Here is a 20,816-nt window from a genome sequence, read left to right on the forward strand (position 1 = left end):
GTCTTTTTGAGGATGGAGGAGATGTTGGTCTCCCACTTCAGGTCCTGGGAAATGGTGGTGCCCAGGAATGGAACACTTTCAATAAATTTACAAACTAACATCGGTCTCGTTTATTTCCTCCTGGTCTAATCCTGGTCTAAATTGAGGGACACGATGCAAATAATCTTTCCAGGAATCACAGAGAAACATCTTTCATGTCAGTGCTTGTTTTATTGAACTTTATCTTTTATATAATTTATATAACACCAGACCCTACAGACTGTGCAGTTTAAACTGAAGCCAGTGCTGCATTATCAGTATAGTGGACAACTGAGTACAGTACATTACAGTGTGAAAGGAGATGATGTTCTTTCTGGACCATGATGTAGCACAAAAAAAAACGTGTGTAAAGGACAGATTAGACAGTGCAGGTCTGGACAGCTGACAAAACTAAAACTGCAGTTTAATGTGCACAAGCACAAAGTTGCATGCGGTATTCATTAGTTATTAATTAGTGCAAAAATATAGTCATGAGAGACAGAAGTAGCAGCAGGATGAAGGACAGTTTTATGGAAAAGTCCAGCATCCACACTTAAAACCAAGCTGGAGCACCAGGGACTCAGGTCTGTCAGTGGATCTCCAACTTCCTAACTGGGAGACCACAGGCAGTAAGGATGAGCTGACATGTCTCAGCCTCCATCACCCTCGGCACTGATGCCCCCCAGGGCTGTGTTCTGAGCCCCCTGCTGTACTCCCTGTACACATACGACTGTGCAGCCACTACTAACTCCACCACCATCATCATCAAGTTTGTTGATGACACCGTCGTGGTGGGTCTGATCTCTGACAACGAGGAGACGGCCTACCTGGAGGAGGTTGGAAATCTGGTGAACTGGTGCCAGAGGAACAATCTCCACCTGAACGTCAGCAAGACAAAGGAGTTTTTAGTGGACTTCAGTACAAAGCAGGAGGGGACCTACCAGACCCCTGTCATCAACAGGAGCCCAGTGGAGAGAGTGGACAGCTTCCGATATCTCGGAGTTAACATCACGCAGGACCTGTCATGGTCCTGTCACATCAACACCGTGGTGGAAAAGGCCCGGCAGCGTCTCTACCACCTCAGACACCTGAGAGACTTTAGACTGCCCTCCAAGATGCTCAGGAACTTCTACTCCTGCACCATAGAGAGCATCCTGATGGGAACAACCTGGTTCGGGAACAACACCATGCAGGACAGGCGAGCCCTACAGAGGGTGGTTCGATCAGCTGAACGCATCATCTGTACCAAGCTCCCTGACCGTCAATCAATCTACAGCAAGTGGTGCTGGAGCAGGGCCATGAAGATAGTGAAGGACCTCAGCCACCCCAACAATGGACTGTTCACTCTGCTGCGATCAGGGAAGCGCTTTCGCTCCCTGAAATCCAACACAGAGAGAATGAGGAGGAGATTCTTCCCGCAGGCTATACGAGCTTCAACCACAACACAGAACTCCAATACACTTCAGCACCTTCACTTTCAATCACTTCTGGACTCAACCCCCCAGAATACTTGCACAAACTCTTACTCTTGCACAAATCTTTTACTTTTTACTTACACTTTACTCATTTGCACACCTTCACCGTACCTGTCACACATATTTTATGTTTTAGGTTAAGGACATAAAGGTGTAATATTTGGTTATATTTGCAATATTTGCATATTGGTTCACTGAAATACTTGCAATATTTGCAATACTGTGGTCTGTAGCGGTCACTAAAGCATTTCACTGCATATCATAGCGTGTATGGCTGTGTATGTGACAAATAAAATTTGAATTTGAATTTGAATTTGAATTAATCCCCTCTCTGGACATGGAGTGGACCATTGATCAGAAGTTTGGGGCAGGATTTGAATACTTTTGGGTCCAGCTTTCCCCATTCTGGGGGAACGGGCCGGAGTCCCTTGTGTGACCCTGAGTGGTACCCTCCTAAGCACAAAGTTATCTGCAAACAACCATACAGTCCAAAATCTATTCTTTTTCATTCATTCTTCAACATTCTTTTCACACGATTCTGAGGTGAATTCTGAGAGGCCTGTGAATGGTTCGGAGCCAGTCCCAGGAGGAGGGGGACACAATGTTGTATGTCTGTGTAAAGGCTGGATCCATATGGAACACATGCAGACAAGGCTAGGCAGACAGGGGAAGCAGAAGAAGCGCTGCAGAATATAGGACACAGTCATTTATGGTACAGGTGATCTCCAGATAAAACAAGTTCAAGGAAATGATTCAGAGAAACATCACTTGGTTGATATTTGCATACAGGAGCAGCTAAAGATGCAGCAGGAACTGATGAGGTATTTAGACCCAGAAGCTTCCGCTCAGATCTTCAGTTATTTTGCCGTTCAGAACTGGACTGGTTTGTATAATCCATCACTGTCAGCGTTCATATTCTGTCTGGTTTCTGAAATGGAGAACTTCATCTACACTGTACTACTATTCACAGGTAACTATTGTTCTCTAAGGGCATCTTCTAAACTCACATTAACGAACCTTTTAACTCTTCTTGTGTCTGAATACAGATCATGGTCCCTTAACTGTAGTGCTTTTCATCACAGGTGCCTGCAGACTTTGTCCATGTGCAGGTCTCCAGTATCACTTTGTGAATGAGAGTATGACCTGGACTGAAGCCCAGAGCTACTGCAGGGGGAATTACACTGACCTGGCCACTGTTGAGGACACAGAGGACATGATGATGATGGTGGACATCACTGTACAGCAGGGTTATAAAGGTCCAGTCTGGATTGGACTTTACTATGGGGACACATGGAGATGGTCCATACAGGACAACAATTCCTACAGTCATGCAGATACAGGATTCAGAAACTGGAGTCTCGGTCAGCCTGATAATGCTGTTACACCGATTACTACAGAAATAAAGGAGGCCTGTGTAATGATAAATACTGTAGGCAGCTGGAATGATGACGGATGTCAGAAATCATATCAAACTGTCTGCTATCAAGGTAAGAAAATCATTGAATTAATAAAGCTGAGGGAGAAGAGAGAGGTGTGACTATCTGGAGCTTCTCTACTGTTCCTGTAATGATGGCAGCATATAATGAATGTATCTGAAAACTGCAACTATGTTCCTCACAGAGAACAACGCTGGTGGCATTTATGTCATTAACTCCACCGGAAGAAACTGGACAGAAGCTCAGATCTACTGCAGACAGCACTACACAGACCTGGCCATCATCAGGAGCAGTGAAGACAATCAAAACGTCACAAGTCTGTTGAGAGACAATACTTGGATTGGTCTGCACAGAGACTGGGTGTGGTCAGACCAGAATAGTTCTACATACAGGAACTGGACAGCAGGACGTCCTCTTAATAATAAAGCGAGTTGTGCTGTAGCTGATATCAGTCAGGGAGGAACATGGATGGACACAGATTGTGGTGCTCAGTTTCCTTTTATCTGTTACCAAGGTGAGATATAAACTCTAGAACCTTCATACAGAGTTCACCTGGTCTGTCTGTAAGATCTTCTCTGTTCCTGTACCTGGTCTCCTCCAGATAATCTGGTCCTGGTCCGTGAGAATAAGACCTGGAAGGAGGCTCTGATGTACTGCAGACAGAACCATGTGGACCTGGTGTCAGTCGCTTCAGAGATGGTCCAACGCTGGGTGTGGGAGATGGCGGGAGAAGCCTCCACTCCTTATGTCTGGATGGGTCTGCGCTACAGCTGCACTCTGGGCTTCTGGTTCTGGGTGAGTGGAGATTCCACCTGCTACCAGTCCTGGTCCACAGGTAACGGGACGGGCTGGTGCAGAGATGAAGGGGGCAGGAGGGTCTGGAGCACCGGCGCCCAGCAGGCTGGAGAAGAACAGAAGTGGGTCAGTCTGTCTGAGGACACTAAGCTCAACTTCGTCTGCATCAAGTAATTGAACATCTAGAGCCAACATTAGATTTCTGTAGGACATGATGTGTGCTGTGGTGGTTTCTGGGTTTGCTGTTAAGCAGGGTGTGGTCTTTAATACAACATCTATAAACTCCTTTATATATTTATCAAGTGTGATCTGACTAAACCTGAGTGGAAATCATCTCCTCTACTTTCCTTCTTCACGTGTTTCTCAGCATCAGCTGTTCTGTACCAGTGACTTTCAGAAAAGTCCAACACTTTCAATAAATTTAAAAACTCACATCGGTCTTGTTTATTTCCTCCTGGTCTAATTTGTGTGGGTGAGGGACACCATGCAAACACAAGATACAGAGATACAGGGACACAGAGATACAGAGACACAGAGATACAGAGACACAGAGACAGGTCCACACAGACACACCAGACAGCAGAGCAGACAATCTGTTCAGGAATTGATGGGAAAAGCGCCAAACAATGTAAAGAAGGAATCAACATGAGTCAGAAAGGTTGGAGATGTGAGCTGAGAAGGAGAGCTGGTTGTTTATAGTCTGTAGGTAAGAGCCACCATGGTATTATCGTCACCAAACTTAAATCAATCAATCAATCTTTATTTATACGCCGCTTTTTACAATGTACGTTGGTACAAAGAGCTCCACATTAGAACAGCAGCTCAAGGCCCCTAGTGAACAGCCAGTGGTGAAAACTCCCTGAAAACATAGAAGAAACCTTGAGAGGAACCAAGGCTCAAGGGAACCAAGGGAACCCGCCCTCCTCCAACCCACACAGTTGGTGGCCTAACAGGTAAGGAAACTGACCCATAATCAGAAGGTTGCCGGGTCGAATCCCAAACTTCCAAGTTGCCACAGAGGTACCGTCCCCACACACTGCTCCCCGGGCGCCTTTAGCGCTGGATTATGTCAGGTCAAAGATAACAACATTTATTTCTTATATCGCCCAAAATCACATACAGTATGTCTCAATGGGCTTTGACAGGCCCTACAGTTGACACCCCCACACTTGACCCTTCTGCACAAAAGGAAAAACTCCACACAAAAAAAAACCTCTAGGAGAGTCCTACAGTTGTAGGGTTGGAGAAGTCCAGAGTGTAGTCCAGTGTTTATTTATCACAGTGGACGTTAAAGTCGCCAACAATTCGGGCTTTATCCACAGATACAACTAAGCTGGAGACAAAATCTGTAAATTCACTAACAAACTCGGAATAAGGTCCAGGGGGTCTATAAATAATAATCAATGGAAAAGACCAGGTTTCCCCCTAAATATTGGCCAGTTATTAATAAAACCCACTTTATTTTTTGGACACCACTCCGACAACCAGCGATTTATGTCGAGGAGCAGCTACAGGTCTCGTCCCTACGCCGAAACTGCGGTAATGGGCCAGAGCAGATCACTTTATCCGACATCGTTTTAGCCAGTTCAAGCATCTCTATAAAATGATCTTTTTTTTTTTCTCTATAAAATGATCTTTGGTTGTTTCCGACTGGCGTAGCCGGACGTCGTGGGCGCCGACGTGAATCGCTGTACTGGAGTTCCTGCGGTTGTTTTTTGCCAGGGTCTGGGTCTGATCTCTGACAACGACGAGACTGCCTACCTGGAGGAGATCGGAAAAATATTTTTTGTCAGTGTGCCGGAGTTAAATGGTTACACTAGATTTATAAATGTATTTCTTCTTTTTTTGTGTCTTTTATTTTGTGTCTTATTTTCTAAAGACTTTTATTTTGTTTACCTGTATTCTGATGTGGGTGAGGGAATTATAACGACAATCAGGGTGTTTGTTCAATTGTAGAATGTTAAAATGTGTTAATGTTTCTGGTTATGTTAAATATGTTTCTGTATTTTTGTTTGTTCAATTTATGATTATTATAAAAAGTTATGTGGGTTCTAAAACTTTGATCACCCCCCGAAAAGTGGTTGGATGCGGCCGTGCCCTTGGGTTAGTGGGTTGGAGACCCGGTTTAGTCCTCTTAGACACATGGCATGAGCTGTGAGAGGTGCGTGGGGTTTGTGTGTAAAAAGTTATTTCTTCTATTTTAATTTATGTACATATTCGGAATATTTTGCATGTGTGTTATTTTGTGAATATTTTTTTATGTTCTGTTATTACTGTATATTGTAGAGAGAGGTGCAGAGAGACGCAGTTTGTTACGCGATGTTGTGACGCGACCTTGCTTATATACAGAATACACTTTGCACGGAAAATCTCTTGGGTGTCGTTTCGTCATTGCGGTTCAAGAAACGAAATCAAAAAATTACACAACGCAGAAGAAGAACCGCTACATCAGCACTTTTAAATTTGCGTAATAAAAATAAATTTATCTGTAATAAAACGATGTCCTTTTTCCAGCTGTGGCTTTGCATACATAGTGGACAACAAATAAACCTGCTCCAGTCAAACAAAGGGACTACTGGGAGCGTACTGGGAGCGTACTGGGAAGTGTACTGGGAAGCGTACTGGGAAGTGTACTAGGAAGTGTACTGAGAGCTTCCTCAGAAGTGTACCGAGAGTATACTGGGAAGCTTCATCCCACAGGCCATCACACACCATCACACAGCCATTACAAACTCCACCACCATCATCAAGTTTGCTGACAGCACCGTCGTGGTGGGTCTGATCTCTGACAACAACGAGATGGCCTACCTGGAGGAGGTAGGAAATCTGGTGAACTGGTGCCAGAAGAACAATCTCCACCTGAAGTTAATAGTGGACTTCAGTACCAAGCAGGAGAGGACCTACCAGAGACCTGTCATCAACAGGAGCCCAGTGGAGAGAGTGGACAGCTTCCGTTACCTCGGTGTTCACATCACGCAGGACCTGTTATGGTCCTGTCACATCCCTGTCACAATATTTGGTTATGTTTTAAATATTTGCATATTGGTTCATTGTTTACTTAAATCAGTCGCTAAAGCATTTGACTGCATATCATACCGTGTTGTCATGATCCGGACGGGCAGGGGTTACTCCGGATCCGGAGTCTGGACCGGAGTTTCATGTTCGTCTTGTGTAATGTTCCCTGATCGTGTTCACCTGTTTATTTATATAATTGTATAAAACTATCCTGTTCGTGTCTGTTCGCCGTCGGGTCATTGTGCGTGTTCATGTTCCCCTGTCTTGTGAAGTTTGTATTAAACCCCTGTCCTGTGATCGTGCGAATGCGTCCTCCTTCACCGCCATGTCCAGCCCACCCGTGACACGTGTATAATTGTGTATGTGACAAATAAAATTAGAATTTTAAAACCTGAACACTCAGGAACTTTCCACTCTGAAGACACTCATGTGTTCAGAACATATCTATATTACATTTTTATTACAGCAGCATTTGCACATTGTTACTCTGCACCTTCACGACTGGTTTCACTCTTTTTTTTTTGTTGTTGTACTATTACTCTTGCACTGCCTGTGCCCCATGTTTTTACACTTTGTGTAGTTTGTTTGTCGCACACGTGCACTTTCAGTATGTAACGTTGTTTAAATGTTCCATGTAGCACCAGGTTCCATTGAAACTTTTGTTTCGTTTCACTCTGTACCGTCTAACACGTATGTGGCTGAAATGACAATTGAACTTGAACTGACTAAAAGCTTGACTGTATCGGTACGTTTTTATTTTATCTTTATTTGTGTAACAGGTTGGTTGATATTTGCATACAGGGGCAGCTAAAGATGCAGCAGGAACTGATGAGTATTTAGACCCAGCGTCACGTCGGGACATTATGGGAAACAATGATTTATTTAAACAGTAAAGAAACACGCCGCCATGGCCGAAAACAGGGGAAATAATGAGGAGAACAAAAACTAGCCCGCAGGCGTGTGGCGACTGCCAGATCTCACATCCAAAATGAACAGTTGCGAGGTCCAAAAAGACTTCACATAAATGTCGCCACCACTGATGGGCGGAACCACAGGGCTTTTTAAAAGCTGTCCAGATTGGGCACAGGTGATGTCTCCAGGTGCAGTCAATCCTGACACACAGAAGCTTCCGCGCAGATCCTCAATTATTTTGCCGTTCAGAACTGGACCATCTGCACCAAGCAGTAGAACATCTAGAGCCAACATTATTTTTCTGTAGGACATGATGTGTGCTGTGGTGGTTTCTGGGTTTGCTGTTAAGCAGGGTGTGGTCTTTAATACAACATCTACAAACTCCTTTATATATTTATCAAGTGAGATCTGACTAAACCTGAGTGGAAATCATCTCCTCTACTTTCCTTCTTCACGTGTTTCTCAGCATCAGCTGTTCTGTACCAGTGACTTTCAGAAAAGAGGTTAATCAGAATCAGAATCGTATTTATTGGCCAAGTAAATGCAAGCATATACAAGGAATTTGATTCCGGTACATGGTGTCTCTCAAGTACAGAGTAGAAAAACAACAACAACAATGTGCAAGGATGTGTGTAAGTGTTATTGTACAAGTTGTGGAATTTGTTTGTGCTGTTTTATAAATAACTATATCTACTGAAATAAATAGGCAAAAAACTAAATCCTATATACAAAGTGTACAGAAAGTGCATTGTGCAATGATGGAGGTGATTTACAGTATCAGCTGTTTAGGAGGGAGATGGCGAGGGGGAAGAAGCTGGTCCTGTGTCGGCTGGTCTGCAGGCTTCTATAACGTCTGCCAGAGGGCAGCAGGTCAAAGAGCCTGTGACCAGGGTGTGAGGGGTCTGAGATGATGTTCCCTGCCCTTTTCCTGGATCTGGAGAGGTACAGGTCCTGGATGGAGGGCAGGGGGGCACCAGTGATCCTTTCTGCTGTCTGTACAGTCCGCTGCAGTCTGATCCTGTCCTGTTTAGTGGCTGCTCCATACCAGGCGGTGATGGAGGAGCACAGGACAGACTCAATGACCGCAGTGTAGAACTGGATCAGCAGCTCCTGTGGAAGACTGTACTTCCCCAGTTGCCTCAGAAAGTACATCCTCTGCTGGGTCTTTTTGAGGATGGAGGAGATGTTGGTCTCCCACTTCAGGTCCTGGGAAATGGTGGTGCCCAGGAATGGAACACTTTCAATAAATTTACAAACTAACATCGGTCTCGTTTATTTCCTCCTGGTCTAATCCTGGTCTAAATTGAGGGACACGATGCAAATAATCTTTCCAGGAATCACAGAGAAACATCTTTCATGTCAGTGCTTGTTTTATTGAACTTTATCTTTTATATAATTTATATAACACCAGACCCTACAGACTGTGCAGTTTAAACTGAAGCCAGTGCTGCATTATCAGTATAGTGGACAACTGAGTACAGTACATTACAGTGTGAAAGGAGATGATGTTCTTTCTGGACCATGATGTAGCACAAAAAAAAATGTGTGTAAAGGACAGATTAGACAGTGCAGGTCTGGACAGCTGACAAAACTAAAACTGCAGACATGTGAATAATATCAGTGCAGTTTAATGTACACAAGCACAAAGTTGCATGCGGTATTCATTAGTTATTAATTAGTGCAAAAATATAGTCATGAGAGACAGAAGTAGCAGCAGGATGAAGGACAGTTTTATGGAAAAGTCCAGCATCCACACTTAAAACCAAGCTGGAGCACCAGGGACTCAGGTCTGTCAGTGGATCTCCAACTTCCTAACTGGGAGACCACAGGCAGTAAGGATGAGCTGACATGTCTCAGCCTCCATCACCCTCGGCACTGATGCCCCCCAGGGCTGTGTTCTGAGCCCCCTGCTGTACTCCCTGTACACATACGACTGTGCAGCCACTACTAACTCCACCACCATCATCATCAAGTTTGTTGATGACACCGTCGTGGTGGGTCTGATCTCTGACAACGAGGAGACGGCCTACCTGGAGGAGGTTGGAAATCTGGTGAACTGGTGCCAGAGGAACAATCTCCACCTGAACGTCAGCAAGACAAAGGAGTTTTTAGTGGACTTCAGTACAAAGCAGGAGGGGACCTACCAGACCCCTGTCATCAACAGGAGCCCAGTGGAGAGAGTGGACAGCTTCCGATATCTCGGAGTTAACATCACGCAGGACCTGTCATGGTCCTGTCACATCAACACCGTGGTGGAAAAGGCCCGGCAGCGTCTCTACCACCTCAGACACCTGAGAGACTTTAGACTGCCCTCCAAGATGCTCAGGAACTTCTACTCCTGCACCATAGAGAGCATCCTGATGGGAACAACCTGGTTCGGGAACAACACCATGCAGGACAGGCGAGCCCTACAGAGGGTGGTTCGATCAGCTGAACGCATCATCTGTACCAAGCTCCCTGACCGTCAATCAATCTACAGCAAGTGGTGCTGGAGCAGGGCCATGAAGATAGTGAAGGACCTCAGCCACCCCAACAATGGACTGTTCACTCTGCTGCGATCAGGGAAGCGCTTTCGCTCCCTGAAATCCAACACAGAGAGAATGAGGAGGAGATTCTTCCCGCAGGATATACGAGCTTCAACCACAACACAGAACTCCAATACACTTCAGCACCTTCACTTTCAATCACTTCTGGACTCAACCCCCCAGAATACTTGCACAAACTCTTACTCTTGCACAAATCTTTTACTTTTTACTTACACTTTACTCATTTGCACACCTTCACCGTACCTGTCACACATATTTTATGTTTTAGGTTAAGGACATAAAGGTGTAATATTTGGTTATATTTGCAATATTTGCATATTGGTTCACTGAAATACTTGCAATATTTGCAATACTGTGGTCTGTAGCGGTCACTAAAGCATTTCACTGCATATCATAGCGTGTATGGCTGTGTATGTGACAAATAAAATTTGAATTTGAATTTGAATTTGAATTTGAATTAATCCCCTCTCTGGACATGGAGTGGACCATTGATCAGAAGTTTGGGGCAGGATTTGAATACTTTTGGGTGCAGCTTTCCCCATTCTGGGGGAACGAGCCGGAGTCCCTTGTGTGACCCTGAGTGGTACCCTCCTAAGCACAAAGTTATCTGCAAACAACCATACAGTCCAAAATCTATTCTTTTTCATTCATTCTTCAACATTCTTTTCACACGATTCTGAGGTGAATTCTGAGAGGCCTGTGAATGGTTCGGAGCCAGTCCCAGGAGGAGGGGGACACAATGTTGTATGTCTGTGTAAAGGCTGGATCCATATGGAACACATGCAGACAAGGCTAGGCAGACAGGGGAAGCAGAAGAAGCGCTGCAGAATATAGGACACAGTCATTTATGGTACAGGTGATCTCCAGATAAAACAAGTTCAAGGAAATGATTCAGAGAAACATCACTTGGTTGATATTTGCATACAGGAGCAGCTAAAGATGCAGCAGGAACTGATGAGTATTTAGACCCAGAAGCTTCCGCTCAGATCTTCAGTTATTTTGCCGTTCAGAACTGGACTGGTTTGTATAATCCATCACTGTCAGCGTTCATATTCTGTCTGGTTTCTGAAATGGAGAACTTCATCTACACTGTACTACTATTCACAGGTAACTATTGTTCTCTAAGGGCATCTTCTAAACTCACATTAACGAACCTTTTAACTCTTCTTGTGTCTGAATACAGATCATGGTCCCTTAACTGTAGTGCTTTTCATCACAGGTGCCTGCAGACTTTGTCCATGTGCAGGTCTCCAGTATCACTTTGTGAATGAGAGTATGACCTGGACTGAAGCCCAGAGCTACTGCAGGGGGAATTACACTGACCTGGCCACTGTTGAGGACACAGAGGACATGATGATGATGGTGGACATCACTGTACAGCAGGGTTATAAAGGTCTAGTCTGGATTGGACTTTACTATGGGGACACATGGAGATGGTCCATACAGGACAACAATTCCTACAGTCATGCAGATACAGGATTCAGAAACTGGAGTCAGACTCAGCCTGATAATGGTTGTAAAAACATTAATGAAGAAATAAAGGAGGCCTGTGTAATGATAAATAATGAAGGCAGCTGGAATGATGCCGGATGTTCAACATCATATCCAACTGTCTGCTATCAAGGTAAGAAAATCATTGAATTAATAAAGCTGAGGGAGAAGAGAGATGTGTGACTATCTGGAGCTTCTCTACTGTTCCTGTAATGATGGCAGCATATAATGAATGTATCTGAAAACTGCAACTATGTTCCTCACAGAGAACAACGCTGGTGGCATTTATGTCATTAACTCCACCGGAAGAAACTGGACAGAAGCTCAGATCTACTGCAGACAGCACTACACAGACCTGGCCATCATCAGGAACAGTGAAGACAATCAAAACTTCACAAGTCAGTTGACAGGCAATACTTGGATTGGTCTGCACAGAGACTGGGTGTGGTCAGACCAGAATAGTTCTACATACAGGAACTGGACAGCAGGACGTCCTCTTAATAATAAAGCGAGTTGTGCTGTAGCTGATATCAGTCAGGGAGGAACATGGATGGACAAAGATTGTGGTGCTCGGTTTCCTTTTATCTGTTACCAAGGTGAGATATAAACTCTAGAAACTTCATACAGAGTTCACCTGGTCTGTCTGTAAGATCTTCTCTGTTCCTGTACCTGGTCTCCTCCAGATAATCTGGTCCTGGTCCGTGAGAATAAGACCTGGAAGGAGGCTCTGCTGTACTGCAGACAGAACCATGTGGACCTGGTGTCAGTCTCTTCTGAGAAGGTCCAGCGCTGGGTGAGGGAGAAGGCGGGAGAAGCCTCCACTCCTTATGTCTGGATGGGTCTGCGCTACAGCTACACTCTGAACTTCTGGTTGTGGGTGAGTGGAGAATTCAGCTGCTACCAGTCCTGGTCCACAGGTAACGGGACGGGCTGGTGCAGAGATGAAGGGGGCAGGAGGGTCTGGAGCACCGGCGCCCAGCAGGCTGGAGAAGAACAGAAGTGGGTCAGTCTGTCTGAGGACACTAAGCTCAACTTCGTCTGCATCAAGTAATTGAACATCTAGAGCCAACATTAGATTTCTGTAGGACATGATGTGTGCTGTGGTGGTTTCTGGGTTTGCTGTTAAGCAGGGTGTGGTCTTTAATACAACATCTATAAACTCCTTTATATATTTATCAAGTGTGATCTGACTAAACCTGAGTGGAAATCATCTCCTCTACTTTCCTTCTTCACGTGTTTCTCAGCATCAGCTGTTCTGTACCAGTGACTTTCAGAAAAGAGGTTAAAAGTCCAACACTTTCAATAAATTTAAAAACTCACATCAGTCTCGTTTATTTCCTCCTGGTCTAATTTGTGTGGGTGAGGGACACCATGCAAACACAAGATACAGAGATACAGAGAGACAGAGACAGGTCCACACAGACACACCAGAGAGCAGAGCAGACAGAGCAGCTGTAGAAACATCTTGAGAAAGAGGCAGGAGCGCGTGGTGAGGAGGATGAAGGATGCAACGCAATTTTTCATTTTTAAAACGGCGGCACAAGGGCCAATACACAGAGCTGCAACATGAACACACATCCCAAGTAAAACGACAAGGGACAAGATCGGGACAAGAGTCCATTTATTCTGATAATAACAGATGAAAATGTTCAAGGGGAACGCAAGACAAAACCGACATGACAATCCATTCAGGAATTGACGGGAAAAGCGGCAAACGATGTACAGAAGGAATCAACATGAGTCGGAAAGGTTGGAGATGTGAGCCGAGAAGGAGAGCTGGTTGTTTATAGTCCATAGGTAAGAGTCACAATGGTAGTATCGTCACCAAACTTAAATCAATCAATCAATCAATCAATCAAGCCCCGACACTGGGCTTTGTGGACTGGTGCCAGCAGAACCACCTCCAGATCAACACAGGAAAAACCAAGGAGCCGGTGGTAGACCTCCACAGGCACAAACAACCTCCACTGCAACCACTGAACATCCAGGGTACGGACATTGAGGCTAAATGTTACATGTAGTACCAGGTTCCGGAAAAACGTTGTTTCGTTTCACTATGTACCGTCTAACACGTGTGTAACTGAAATGACATTAAAGCTCAACTCGAAGTCGAACTTGTACTGAGTAAAAGTTTGACTGTATAAGTAATTTTTTATCTTAGATTTAAATATTGAGAGTACGTCTGATGCCCGAATACTCGTCTGGAAGGGTGTTCCATCCTTTTGGGGCTCCGTAAGAAAATGCTCTGTTTCCAGCTGCGGCTTTGTATGCACGGGGGACAAGTAAACCTGCATGATGGGTTATACGAGACTGGTAGGTTATTAAGGTAAACTGGACCAAGACCATGCATGGTTTTATAAGTGAGAAGAAGGAGCTTTAAGTCAATGCAGTATTTAACTGGAAGTCAGTGCAGGGAAGACAGTACTGGAGTGATGTGTCCATATGTTCTTGTACGTGTAAGAACACTGGCTGCAGAGTTATTCCGTGAAACAGCAGAGCAACCAGAAAACAGAGAGTTACACAGTAGTCTCGTCTAGAGATTTTGAGGGCAGAAATCTCTAAGACCTTCACACAAGACTGGAGGCTGTTAGAGCAGCAATAGGAAAAAGTCCATGTCTGGAAAAGACATGTCTTTTTTCTATGTCTGGAAAAAGTCCAAGTCTGGAAAAGACATGTCTTTTTTTCCATGTCTGGAAAAAGTCCAAGTCTGTGGACATGTCCACAGACTTCTGACTCCAGGATTGTTTTGAAGCTTGAAGGAAGTTGCCTCTGTTGTCTCTGGCTTGCTCACCTGGGGCGTTGAGCACTGTTCGTTGAGCACTCTGATTGATTGATTGATTGATCGATTTATTGATTGATTTATTGATTGGTTGATTGATTGAAGATGAAAAACTAAGGTTCTGGGAAGGTCAGCACTTTTATCTTCTAGTATTAATCCCTGCTCTGGACATGGAGTGGACCAATGATCGGAAGTGTGGGGCAGGATTTGAATACTTTTGGGCGCAGCCTTCCCCATTCTGGGGGAACGGGCCGGAGTCCCTTGTGTGACCCTGAGTGGTCTAATTCAATTCGCATAATATCACCGGGATAGCATTCTTTCACCTTAATAATATTGCAAAAACAAGAAATATCATTTCAATGCATGATGCAGAAAAGTTGGTCCATGCATTTATTACATCAAGGTTAGATTACTGCAACGCATTACTGTCTGGATGCTCTAGTAGGTGCATGAGTAAACTCCAGCTAATACAGAATGCTGCAGCCAGAGTTCTAACCAGAACCAGGAAATTTGACCACATCACCCCAGTCTTACAATCACTGCACTGGTTACCCATCAAATTTAGGGTTGACTACAAAATCCTACTTTTGACCTATAAAGCTCTAAATGGTCTCGCCACGCAATACCTGAGTGAACTTTTAGTTCTTTACGACCTACCACGCCCACTTCGATCAACGGGTGCGGGGTCACAACTGGTACCAAAAGTACAGAAGGTCACAGCTGGGAGAAGATCCTTCTCATATAGAGCTCCGCAGTTGTGGAATGGCTTGCCTGTGAGTGTCCGGGACTCAGACACAGTCTCAGTGTCTAAATCCACCTTTTTTCTTGGGCCTTCTGTTAAAGTCCCAGACAATTATTATAAAATGGCAGCGCTTTTCCTATGAACGACCTTTTAATGTCTAAAGCCAGTGGTGTTCTCACCAACACATAAGAACGGTTTCTTCTTCGGTTCTTTTCTCTTAAGATGGATGAAACTTGCTGACACAGGTAGCCGACCACAGGAAATGACGTCATTCATAAGTGAAATCTGCGTGTGCACACTGCTGTGAGGTCACTACGTGTGGGCTGCTCAAACACACACGGTAGATCAGTGCTTCCCAACGTTGTTCCTGGAGGAATGTCTGCCAGTAGGTTTTTGTTCCAACCCCACGTGACTTCACTGCCTGACAACTCATTATTAGGCCATTAGGAACCCGAGTCTAATAAAGGTCGGAGGTCGGAGGGAAGACTTTTTGCTAGAAGCTCCTCCAGGACCAGGGTTGGAAAAAAGCTGCAGCCTGTAAATCCAGGAAGCTTCAGGTTTGCTGAGCATCATATTCATATTTTGACGGTTTATGCTTTTTTGAGTTGTTACGAGCCGAACTAGGGGCTCCAGCCCGTAACAAAAGAAAGGACAAAAACGTAAACCTACTAAGACGAAATGGAGAATTTTAACAAGTATTTTCTTAACAAATAAATATATAAATAAAGATGAAATACATACAAAACGAAGTACTACGAATAACGGCAAACAAAACAGGAAAACAGAGAAAAACAAACACCAAAGCAGGCCGACACAACAAGTTGCGCCGCCTCCTAAGGGAAGCGCAGGGGAAACCGAAGTGATTCAAAGGGAAATGGTAGGGAGGCGGGTGGGTGGATGGCACGGCAAACGCAGGCCCAAAAAAGGAGACAGAGGCTCCTTTTATTCTGTCCCACAGCAGAAACAGGTGGGCTGAATTCGTAAATCACCAGACACCTCGCAAACAACACAAAAAACACAGACCAGAAACACACCAAAAATACCAGGACGTAACAGAGTATAATTAATAAACAGAAGAAATAGAATGGTGGACCGCACCTCAAAGAATAAATAAATAAAGTCTCACGTATGATGTTTTTGTGAACGTGTGTGTGTGTGACAGGTGCAGCTGTGTTGCTCTGCCCAGTCCAGGATTTTAACATCCCACATGATCTGATCTGGGGGTTTGTCTTGGGGTTTGACACTCGCCTAAAAACCAGAAGACCACAAAGTCCCAGGTTCAAACCCCACTTATAAATGCCGTCTGAAAAACGTCTGATAAATGCAGTAAATGCGAACATTAACAATCTGTCATTAACACCACCGTGCCATGCTGCCACCTGCAGGTTGGGGGCGGAATCTCACCCGTCAGCTGCTGACGTTCAACTGTAAATAATGTTCTGCTGTTGGAGAACCGCTCTTTAGGTAAAATAACCCAAGGCAGCGCCTGGAGACGAAAGTGACTGTAACATGGGGACACTACATTGAGGACCTGATTCAAGAATAACCAGGAGAATCTCCACAAGAAAACAAGATCATTCCAACTGAAAGCCTGTTTCGTGGAAATATCCTCCAGGGTAGAGAAACATCACGAGACAGAAAATGACAAAGACGTCTTTATTTGTTCATTTGTGTAGCAGGTTGGTATTTGCATACAGGAGCAGCTAAAAATATCTAAAAGTATATACGCAAATTATGCAGCAGGAACTGATGAGTATTTAGACCCAGAAGCTTCTGCTCAGATCTTCAGTCATTTTGCCATTCAGAACTGGACTGGTTCTTATAATCCATCACTGTCAGCGTTCATATTCTGGCTGGTTTCTGAAATGGAGAACTTCATCTACACTATACTACTATTCACAGGTAACTATTGTTCTCTGAGGGCATCTTCTAAACTCACATTAACAGACTTTTTAACTCTTCTTGTGTCTGAATACAGATCATGGTCCCTTAACTGTAGTGCTTTTCATCACAGGCGCCTGCAGACTTTGTCCATGTGCAGGTGTCCAGTATCACTTTGTGAATGAGAGTATGACCTGGACTGAAGCCCAGAGCTACTGCAGGGGGAATTACACTGACCTGGCCACTGTTGAGGACACAGAGGACGTGATGATGATGGTGGACATCACTGCACGGCAGGGTTATAAAGGTCCAGTCTGGATTGGACTTTACTATGGGGACACATGGAGATGGTCCATACAGGACAACAACTCCTACAGTCATGCAGATACAGGATTCAGAAACTGGAGTCTTGGTCAGCCTGATAATGGTGGCACACCGATTACTACAGAAATAAAGGAGGCCTGTGTAATGATAAATAATGAAGGCAGCTGGAATGATGCCGGATGTTGCAAACAATGGCCAACTGTCTGCTATCAAGGTAAGAAAATCGTTGAATTAATAAAGCTGAGGGAGAAGAGAGATGTGTGACTATCTGGAGCTTCTCTACTGTTCCTGTAATGATGGCAGCATATAATGAATGTATCTGAAAACTGCAACTATGTTCCTCACAGAGAACAACGCTGGTGGCATTTATGTCATTGACTCCACCAGAAGAAACTGGACAGAAGCTCAGATCTACTGCAGACAGCACTACACAGACCTGGCCATCATCAGGAACAGTGAAGACAATCAAAACTTCACAAGTCAGTTGACAGGCAATACTTGGATTGGTCTGCACAGAGACTGGGTGTGGTCAGACCAGAATAATTCTACATACAGGAACTGGACAGCAGGACGTCCTGATAATAATAAAGCGAGTTGTGCTGTAGCTGATATCAGTCAGGGAGGAACATGGATGGACAAAGATTGTGGTGCTCGGTTTCCTTTTATCTGTTACCAAGGTGAGATATAAACTCTATAACCTTCATACAGAGTTCACCTGGTCTGTCTGTAAGATCTTCTCTGTTCCTGTACCTGGTCTCCTCCAGATAATCTGGTCCTGGTCCGTGAGAATAAGACCTGGAAGGAGGCTCTGATGTACTGCAGACAGAACCATGTGGACCTGGTGTCAGTCACTTCTGAGAAGGTCCAGCGCTGGGTGAGGCAGAAGGCGGCAGACGCCTCCACTCCTTATGTCTGGATGGGTCTGCGCTACAGCTGCACTCTGAACTTCTGGTTCTGGGTGAGTGGAGATTCCACCTGCTACCAGTCCTGGTCCACAGGTAACGGGACGGGCTGGTGCAGAGATGAAGGGGGCAGGAATACCGGCGCCCAGCAGGCTGGAGCAGAACAGAAGTGGGTCAGTCTGTCTGAGGACACTAAGCTCAACTTCATCTGCATCAAGTAATTGAACATCTAGAGTCAACATTATATTTCTGTAGGACATGATGTGTGCTGTGGTGGTTTCTGGGTTTGCTGTTAAGCAGGGTGTGGTCTTTAATACAACATCTATAAACTCCTTTACATATTTATCAAGTGTGATCTGACTAAACCTGAGTGGAGATCATCTCATCTACTTTCCTTCTTCACGTGTTTCTCAGCATCAGCTGTTCTGTACCAGTGACTTTCAGAAAAGAGGTTAAAAGTCCAACACTTTCAATAAATTTAAAAACTCACATTGGTCTCGTTTATTTCCTCCTGGTCTAAATTGAGGGACACCATGCAAATGATCTTTCCAGGAATTACAGAAAACTTCAGAGAAACATCTTTCACTTCAGTGCTTGTTTTATTGAACTTTATCTTTTATCGTCGCTGTATAACACCAGACCCTACAGACTGTGCAGATTAAACTGAAGCCAGTGCTGCATTATCAGTATAGTGGACAACTGAGTACAGTACAGTGTGAAAGGAGACAATGTTCTTTCTGGACCATGATACAGCACAGGTCTGGACAGCTGACAAAACTAAAACTGCAGACGTGTAAATAATATCAGTGCAGTTTAATGTGCAAAAAATTCATTAATTATTAATTAGTGCAAAAATATTGTCATGAGAGTAAGAAATAGCAGCAGGATTAAGGACAGTTTTATGGTAAAGTCCAGCATCTTTGCTTGTACCGGTTGAATGTTTGCATTTTCGGATCCGGCTCACCCTGAGTCACTCAGAAAACTGATCCAGGTGCGTGAGTCGATTGAGTCATTATTGCCAAATCGACAGCTGTGAATCAACTGAAGTGTTTGAATAGTCCTTTAAAAGAAATTAAAATTCTTTTGTGATCGTGGCAGAGCTGTGGGGTCACGCTTAATCCTGGCCACTCCAGGATTTTTTCCTTGTGCGGAACCATTTCCACACGTTTAATTTTTTTTTTTTTTGATCTTTGGTCTTTTTTATGTCCTTTAACCAAATGTAAAAATAAAGATAATTTGCAAGTCTGATTTCTCTTTGTATCCTTTTTTGATACTTAGCACATTACACATTACAATGTTATTGTTTTTTGTCTGTATCATATTTGATACTTTGGGCAATAACACACATCATTATGTTTTGCATTTATGAGTACAATTCCTATCTTCCACTTTGTCATCTGTCTCTACAAGGTCCTCTATGTCATGCAAATTGACATACACAAAGTGAACTTCCACTTAGCCATCTATATTTATCCATTGCATAGATATCTATAAATTATGAGTCTAATTATCTGTGTAAATAGCACCTGAACTGCGTGACCAGTCTCCTCGACCCCACGGTAGCTTTCGTAGGCCGCCGAGAGTCTGTCACGCTTAAGGGAAACTTTAAAAACATGGACTGGATCTTGGACAGGGCACTGGCGATTACTGGAGGTGCGTCGCTGGAATCTGGACGAGACGGCGGCATCGGGGGACGTCCATACATGGAACCTTGAACATGGATCTGTGGTGCAGACGTCCTCCCGACCATCCACGGTTCCCTGGATCTCAGCGGGGCGTAGATCAGGGGCGTAGATCAGGGAACATTACACGAGACGAACATGACAAGAGTGTATATTACATCCAGAAAAAAATAACATGACCATTGAGGGATTTACGACTAAATCTCCCTTTATACCAGCTGTGTGTGAGAATTGCTGCAGTGCAAAAGATAGAAGATCAGCATCAGATAGTACAGAGTTTTATGCAATGCATGGTAATGCAATGAGTCCCAAAATTGCATGTTTCAAATATGATACACACGACATTAAAGGGAAAAATAGGCCTGTATTTTTGGTAAAACATGTATGCCAACCCAAAATGATCAGAGATCCCTTCTGGCCATCCCACTGAAAATTTCCAGTCTCCACCACTGCTTGTGACGACAATGAATCACTTTTAAATTAAACCTGCTCGTTTGAGCCATTCGGAACTGGCTGCATGTTTTCTTTACATGTCATGTAAGAAAGTCACTTCTGATACACCACAATACACCTGCATGATCCCAAAATGTCATTTCCGCTCTGATCTGTGTGTGTGTATGTGTGTGTGTGTGTGTGTGTGTGTGAGATCAGCATGCAAATAAATAAACACATAGGCTGTGAGTTTCCATGGGCTGCAATGGAGGGCTGAGTGTAGAGATTAGCCAACTCGACCAAGAACATTATCAGATTGTCCCTTGACTTCCCAAAGTCAGCCTTTCTAGAAGACTTTTCTGGACTCTGCAGCTGACCGAATTTCA

At 44.2% G+C, this 20,816-nt stretch overlaps 1 protein-coding gene across 1 annotated transcript in view; it reads left to right on the forward strand.

Annotated features, from left to right (window-relative positions):
* Positions 1 to 19,387, forward strand: part of LOC114796783 (macrophage mannose receptor 1-like) — a 34,465-nt gene extending 15,078 nt beyond the window's left edge. Inside the window, exons 5-18 of the mRNA XM_028991274.1 lie at positions 2,283 to 2,463; positions 2,576 to 2,980; positions 3,114 to 3,443; positions 3,531 to 3,894; positions 7,519 to 7,571; positions 11,125 to 11,304; positions 11,417 to 11,821; positions 11,955 to 12,284; positions 12,372 to 12,735; positions 15,432 to 15,454; positions 16,953 to 17,111; positions 17,224 to 17,628; positions 17,762 to 18,091; positions 18,179 to 19,387. Of these exons, the coding sequence (XP_028847107.1) occupies positions 2,283 to 2,463; positions 2,576 to 2,980; positions 3,114 to 3,443; positions 3,531 to 3,894; positions 7,519 to 7,571; positions 11,125 to 11,304; positions 11,417 to 11,821; positions 11,955 to 12,284; positions 12,372 to 12,735; positions 15,432 to 15,454; positions 16,953 to 17,111; positions 17,224 to 17,628; positions 17,762 to 18,091; positions 18,179 to 18,537 (3,888 nt within the window). The 3' untranslated portion in view covers positions 18,538 to 19,387. The remainder of the gene's footprint in view (positions 1 to 2,282; positions 2,464 to 2,575; positions 2,981 to 3,113; positions 3,444 to 3,530; positions 3,895 to 7,518; positions 7,572 to 11,124; positions 11,305 to 11,416; positions 11,822 to 11,954; positions 12,285 to 12,371; positions 12,736 to 15,431; positions 15,455 to 16,952; positions 17,112 to 17,223; positions 17,629 to 17,761; positions 18,092 to 18,178) is intronic.
* The last annotated feature ends 1,429 nt before the right edge of the window (positions 19,388 to 20,816 follow it).

This window comes from Denticeps clupeoides, chromosome 9, assembly GCF_900700375.1.
Source record: "Denticeps clupeoides chromosome 9, fDenClu1.1, whole genome shotgun sequence".
NCBI classification, from domain to species: Eukaryota; Metazoa; Chordata; class Actinopteri; order Clupeiformes; family Denticipitidae; genus Denticeps; species Denticeps clupeoides.